This window comes from Phalaenopsis equestris, unplaced genomic scaffold (genome assembly GCF_001263595.1).
Source record: "Phalaenopsis equestris unplaced genomic scaffold, ASM126359v1 Scaffold203729, whole genome shotgun sequence".
Taxonomy (NCBI): domain Eukaryota; kingdom Viridiplantae; phylum Streptophyta; class Magnoliopsida; order Asparagales; family Orchidaceae; genus Phalaenopsis; species Phalaenopsis equestris.
This window is the reverse complement of record NW_018223334.1, coordinates 3,169-10,795: the sequence shown is the minus strand read 5'-3', so window position 1 is coordinate 10,795 and position 7,627 is coordinate 3,169. Positions and strand designations below refer to the sequence as shown.

The window sequence follows — 7,627 nt, the reverse complement described above, 5'->3', positions numbered from 1 at the left end:
GTATTTTCAGAAACTTCATTAAAAAGTTTATCAAAGTAACTCACCCACCTATGTTGAATATCTTTTTCTAAGAAAAGTACTTTTTGATTTTCATCTTTAATACACTTTACTTGTGTAAAGGAAAGAATGTGTGTTTATAATCAAGCAAAGAGGAGATTGTGGGTGGCAATCAAGACTTAGGAACAATGATGTTGCTATCTAGTTTTTTAGTCCTTTATTTTTGTAATTGAATTTGATTTTATCAAAGAAATTCATATTTTAGTATCAACTAATGCGTAACACTTAAAATTTCTTATTCCTTTGGAATGACACTCTTTAAAAGCTAGAGAAATCCTTGCTCGATTCTTGAAACTAGTGAATATTTTAAGTTGTTATTTTAACCTTCCTATCTTAATTTATATTCAAGCTAATCATTTGAATTGTTAAAATTAGTTGTAATCTAGGACTATCGAAAGAAGATTAGAAGCATAACTATATTAAAACACTAGAGTTTAGTTGAATAAGAATATTGTCATTAAATATTTGTAATCATTTTGAGAAATGTGGATGCCTAGGAATATAATATAGAACTCAAACATTTGTTATATCTCGGAAGAGGATAAGAAAGTATTAGGCCCCAAATGACACTTATAATAGAAAATCACTTGAAGAAACTTAGGTTTTACTAAATCAATTCAAAGAGACTTTCAAACCATTAGAAAACCTTTCTCTCCTAGTTTTAGTCTTTAAATTTGAAATTAGTATTTAGAAACTTTAAAAATTTCAAAATTCTAAAATATTTTTTACTAAATTTAAGATTAGTAAATTAGTAATTAAACCTCTTTGAGAATAACTTGTTTCTCGTTGGATCGATAACTCAAACTCATAATCTGTATACCACTTAATTTACATGTATACTTACGTGATAATGCGGGTCACTGCACAACGGATTACCATCAAAATGGCACAAGGGGTGTACCACAGCACATTATGCGCCATAGTACATGTTATTTTGCATTATTAACATGCATGATACCAAATGACTAAGAAATAGATTATTGATCAAAGAGTTTTGAATTTAAAGTTTGTAAGAGATAGGTTGAGAAGTTGGTTAAAACTTCTCCCCTTTTTTTTCCACCTCAACAAATCCCCTCCAATTTGGCACTTTTTTGCTGCTGCCCATGCAATAATAATGATCCAGACCTAAGGATCAAGTAATCAAGAATTCAATTGCTGATCCAAGAAGTTATGGATTCCTTCTTCATAATTGCTAGAACTCCTTTCCAACTCGATGCATCTTGATTTTTACACAACATTTTTTTTTTTTTTGACATAGATTTGGATCCATCCAACCATTTTGGAGCAGATCAAAGCTGTCTAGAAGTTTCGCCCAAGATAGATAGCTCTCAATAAAGGGTATATATATGGATATATATACATGGTGAGGATAGATTTTAGGTGAATTCCAAATATTATTTCTTTCCATTCGTAACATTTATTTATAATGCAAGACAAAAAGAAATCTCATAACTGCAAGGAGATGAATCACTTGTTAATTTGAGAAGCAAACGAACTTTCTCATAATAAATCAAATACTTCCTAAATGGAAGAAGAGGAAAATTCAAACACCTTAGGAATAGATAACAAAGCATCAATTCAAACAAAAATCAAGCCAACCATGAGCTAGCAAAAAAACTACATAGACCCAACCCAAGCCCAAATAGTTGGCATTTCAATTGAGCCTGCCGTTCATAGTCTACAATCCTCCTAGATCATCAATTGATCATGTTTAGAAAGTTTGCAATTTAATGGCACTATTTTAATTATAAGAAATTCCACAACAAAATCTAACTATAAATGGTTGATTCAATCAAACTTTTAGTTGTAATTTAAAAAATATATATCAAAGAAAACTTCATTTATAGCTCTCAAATTTCTCAAAAATTTTTTTGTGCGGACTCCTTACGTAGCTCTACGTGCGAACACGTGCGAACGAAGTTTGTTATTTTCAGGTTATTTCTGGGTTATTTTCAATAATACCGAAATAACCCAGAAATAACCCGCGATCTTTATTTTTTGGTTATTTCTGGGTTATTTCGGTATTATTGAAAATAACCCAGAAATAACCTGAAAATAACTCAAGAATAACCTACGCCGCACATAGAGCTACGTCAGGAGTCCGGACAAAAAAAGCGCTCCAAATTTCTTTATAAAATAACATGTTAGCGTTATAGGCATATTTTTTCCATTTTAACTTTTAATTTACATTTTACTTCTTAAAAAGACTACTTAAGTAATAAGAAAATAATTTTCTATGAACTATCAGATAAAAAAGCACATTTAACCTATTTGGTAGTTTACAACACATATATAGCTCTTTTACAAAGTAATAAAATCCAATTTTAATTTTCCACACTAACCTAATTAGCAATCCTACCAAAAAGACTAATTACTTCATTATCAACTAGTTCTAAATATAGATTTTAATTTTCAACACCAATAGCACGACCAAAAGAAACACAAGATTCGATGACGAGTAATGAAGAATGCAACGTATACAAGCTCATATCTTATGACTAGCCAACATCAACATTTAGACCATTCAATTTGGATATAGATTACCCAATCTTCTTCTCTTGAAGGCCTCACTAAACAACTTATGCAAAACAAATTCACTATTGATTCTAAAAATCATCGTAACAAATATATCTATGTGGCTTTATCAATGAAAATTGCTTTCCAATATAGCCACATTCCTACAATAGGCAAGGATTTAACCAAGGCATTTTACCTCATTCCTTGGGCCCATGTTAAACCCCCTACTACTCGTAATACACACATCACCATCATGTTTCAACATAAAATTCAGGCCTCATTTGGCTATGGTTTTTGTCAATCAATTATGTGTTCTAAGATAGCACATCAATTTTTAAGTGTTCAGTAAAAGTTATGTTAATTGTCGTACGAAAAAGTTCTAATGTGCAAAAGCTTAAAAATAAAAATGGTGATAAAGATAAACAAGCATGCATTCTAAAAATACAATATTATTCAAAAAGATGTTGAATTTTTTTAAGACAAAAGTAACTCTAAGCCATTTTGATATTACCCAAAATAATTCAAATATTATGTATTATACCTCCAATCATCATCTGCTTTTGAATAATGAATATTACAAACTTTCTTTCTATAAAAAAAGCTTATCATTATTGTATAAATAACACTACAACTTTTATTAATTTCAATTTAAGTTCATGAAAATTGATAGTAATTTATTTAATTCATTAATTAATTTTAAGATAAATAAAATTAATATTATTTTCTAATAAATAATTACGTCGATCTTTTGTCATTTAATCAAGTTTTGTTACACTGCAATTCACTTAACCAGGTCATGTTACAGCACAATTGTTTTTCTCAAAAAAATTTATTTATTGAAATAGTTCAGACAACAAACAATCATCCACACTACTCAAACAAGGCTCTAATCGATGCACCCTTTTCATTCTACTCAGCTATGTCACCATTTATTGCCAAATCAATCACCTATTTGCCACTTACCCATTTTTCCCATATTTTACAACCAAAATTAAGACACCTATAGATGTCATAGAAGCTCCCTCAGTTGAAATTTTTTCAGAAAAAAGAATAGGAAAAAATTACATATCTAGCACACAATTCTTATGTATTTACATATAGCACACCTAAACTTTAATTTTTACATACATAGCATTTTGGTGTTTTAATCCTGTGCATGAAAAGGTATATTTCACTTTTAAAAAGTGATGATAATGCTATTTTTTATGTGATACTAAGGATTTGAGTGCTATGTGTGTAAATATAAAATTTTAGGTGTGAGACGAGTAAATACATAAATTACATAGTTCACAATATTAGCAAAAATTACAAACATTATTGTAAAATCACAGAAAACAATAATCATTTGAAAGAGTTATAGAAAAAACTCACCGTATAATTTGATGTTGTAGTAGACTTTGACCATTTCGTACAGCTTGCCTCCAAGCAGTCACATCATTACGTTTATTCAGCGGGGGAGGCTCTAACCCATAACGAGACATCTCCAAAGTTGTCGGAGGCTTTCCGGCTCTTACACGATCATACTCTCTAGCAAGCATGGGATGATTCTAAAACCACCACTAACATTATAATGCTTTGAAGTCAAATATATTAGCACAAAGCTCAATCTAAACTCGTACTTAAAGGTATTAAAACAAAAATTGTAATGATTTAAATGAAATACCCTGATAATCTTAATTAAGATAATGCATCACTCTAGTTTTAACTTTGAATATATTAGTGCTAACCTCAATCTAAACTTATATTTAGAGGTATCAAAACAAACAGGGTTGTAATGTAATGATTCAAATAAAATACACTGATAATCTTAATTAAGACAATGCATCAAGCTAGAATGAATGGACAAGTCTAGAAGTCATCTGCAAGCCGGCTGCAGGTCCGACATTAACATGCCTTATATAAACTCAGCGCATGTCAAGTCTAATAAAAAAAACGTCTAGCATATGCCTTGGAAAAAAATAATTGAAACACAAGTTAAGCATCCAGACCCTCTAATCTATCTTTAGTTTTATCAAAGTATTAAATCTCCTTCTTGTATGTGTATTCACACTATTACACTCTTATAGATTTCCCGTATTGTAAGTAACTTTAACATTATTTTCTGCACATGTTATCATATTTAATATGCATTGTACTTCCATAGAGTAGTGAGTTTTTCTACAGAAGATAGCTTAGAATTTTTCTTATTTTTTATTTTCAATGAGAACACATCTATTATTTGTTTATACTGTTGCAGTGTTTTCTCTAACTCTCTTATTGTCTTTTGTCACCATATCCAATCCTTAAACATATTTAAATACAAATGTGGAATATATGAAAATGGAATTTCATTATATGACAACACAACATAAAGATCACCTTCACGCATCATTGAAATATAATAACATAATGGGGACAGCCACAGCACTTCACAAGCACAAAATGTAACTTTCCGATGTATCCTACTGTACATTTTCTGTGCATCTCAAGCATGCCAATCTCTTCGCTTATTCATCTATGAATAACTTGTTTCCCTTCTCGATCTTGTTATTCAACACTCTAATTAAATAAGACTAGAAAAAACATCAACAGATTAGCACTAGCCAGGCCATGAACTAAAAGAAAGAATTCAACAAATTCAACATCAAGCTTTTGGGCAAGAACATAATTCATCTATCACAAATCCCAGACAGCTAGTTATTTTTTCAAGCAGCGGAAGCAATTCTGCCTGTAAACTACAACCAAACCAAAAATTAAAAAATGTAATTGCGACGTAGATAATATTTTCTTTCCACTTAATTCCTTCAAACGAAACACAGCTTGACTTACTTTGACACGAGAACTAAACTAAGAAGCCAGCTCGTAACGTACCAAACACTCGCAATAGAATTAAGGTCAAATAAAAAATCAGCATCCAGATAAAACTTTCTACATCAAAACCCTAACCATTGATTTGCTAAACGAAAAAGAAATAGGTGATTGTCCGACCTCGAAGCCGAAGTTGGGAAGGGGAGGGAGATCCTTGAGGAAATCGGCCGGCTTCTTGACGCTCTTGCGCATTTCGGCTTCGACAAGCATGTCTACTTCCGCCTTCACCCTGGGATCGCCATAGTCGTCATCAATGTAGGGCAGCGCGTCGATGAACTCCTTCTGGCTTATCACAGACCAGCCCTCTCGAGAAGGGTCCGGCGGGGCCTCAAGCATCAGTACCTCTCGTCCCGCCATGGCTCGAGGAGGCCAAGATTTTGCCGTAGAGAAGAAGAACTCCAATAAACGGACAATTATAAGCTCAGATAGTTTTATAAAGCTTATATGAAAGTCACGAGAGATATAAGGCATGCTTATATTATTTACGCAGTGAATTGGAGGGGGTGTAAACGAGCATGTGTTCGGGTTGTTTATATTTCGAGCTCAAAAAGTGTGTTCGTGTTCGGCTGTTCAAGAGCAAAGAGTCATTTTAATAATACTAATCATGTAGTCTAATCATGTAGTCATAAGACATAAGACAATAAGAATTTGAACAAGATTTAAAAATTATTATTTATATTAAAACATCATTTGAATATAATTTAGCAATTTTTATTCTATTTTCTTAATTACATGATGAGTATTATTCCGAGCCAAAACGAGCCGAACACGAACGAACACATCTTAGTTCGTGTTCGGCTCGTTAACTTATCGAACGAAATTAACGAGCTGAACACGAGATGTTCGCGAACAACAAACCGTTTTGACAGCCCTAGTGCAGTGTATGTCTTACATAGACAATTTCGTTTATTTAAACTAAAATATGTATGAGATCGGTTCGGTCAATGTTACTTTTAAAAAATTATATACATATATATATATATATATATATTAAAAATATATTTTACTTTTTTAAGTTAAACTAAAAACAGTTTACGGCCTAATTGAAAAAATTAAACTTTAGGCGTCAGATACATAATACATAGGAATTCGATAGTATGCACATGATACCCCAAAATAAAAGATACTTCCTTTTCAGCCAATTATTAGTATAGCTAATTTTTAAACAAAGAAATAGTTTTTACAATCACATCTATTAAACTTTAGGGGTTCTTACATACATGAAAAGCTAAACCTTAAATATTACATATATAGAACTAAAACTTTAATGTTACCAAAAAGGAATACAAAACTCTTCATTTTACCTGATTTGAACTATGTTTGCTCTGTGCATTCACCTTCGTCAATCCATGCGCAGGAAAGAAAATTACGCGGAGGCTTTTAGAGCTAGTTGGGAGGGCAACGACTTGATCGTGGCATATACAGACCTTCAAAACTCTCATATTTTCTCCTCCTCTGCTCCTACCTGAAGCATTGAGGAAGGTATCCCTCTTATTTCTTCCCCTCTCTCTTCTAGCCCTAGATTTAGGTAAAGACAGAGAATCTCATGTTTATAACCAAATCGATGGCATTGAAGTTGAAACTAGTTTAATTGGATTGGGTAGGTGTATTTTCCTATTAATTTTATGCAATATTGTTGGAGGGTTAGAAGCACAATTTTTTATTGAGATATCTACTATTGTTTGTGCTTGTTGTTGGTTGATTTGATATGTATCTAGAGGAGCTTGAACTCAGGTAAAGATAAATTTGTGTAGTGATATCTTGGGTGATTTAGTATCATGACTGGTATTGGAAAATTTTGAGTTTTACTTTTAATACAATAGTCAAGCTATTTAGAAGTTATATTTTTTTAGCTCTGCTTAATTTCACTCATAAGTTTGATGATGAAATGAAAATCAACCCTTTCATTTTGAAGATTAAAAAGGAAATAATGATAGGGAATCACAAATTTAATTTTGTCAAAGATACCCGGTGAAACATTTGATGAGTTAACTAGCTTTATTTACCATTACATATTGCGACAAAAATGCTAGAAAATTAAGTATTTATATGCAGCTTGTGTCTCTTCTCTTAAATCATATCATTCAATTATGATGTCAAAACATAGTGATTATTTTTTTTTCTTTTATACAAAATTGATGTAGGTTTTGTTTGATAATTATATTCAAGTTAATTGCATGTTAATTCGTTTTCTATAATATGTTTC

At 31.4% G+C, this 7,627-nt stretch overlaps 1 protein-coding gene across 3 annotated transcripts in view; it reads right to left on the bottom strand.

The window, feature by feature from the left end:
- LOC110036206 (pre-mRNA-splicing factor SPF27 homolog) overlaps positions 1-5,857 on the bottom strand; it is a 17,167-nt gene extending 11,310 nt beyond the window's left edge. For all 3 annotated transcript variants that reach the window (XM_020740600.1, XM_020740602.1, XM_020740601.1), the window contains exons 1-2: positions 5,542-5,857; positions 3,946-4,121 (exon numbers count right to left, since the gene is read on the bottom strand). In XM_020740600.1, the coding sequence (XP_020596259.1) occupies positions 3,946-4,121; positions 5,542-5,778 (413 nt within the window). In that variant the 5' untranslated portion in view covers positions 5,779-5,857. The remainder of the gene's footprint in view (positions 1-3,945; positions 4,122-5,541) is intronic.
- Between the last annotated feature and the right edge of the window lie 1,770 nt (positions 5,858-7,627).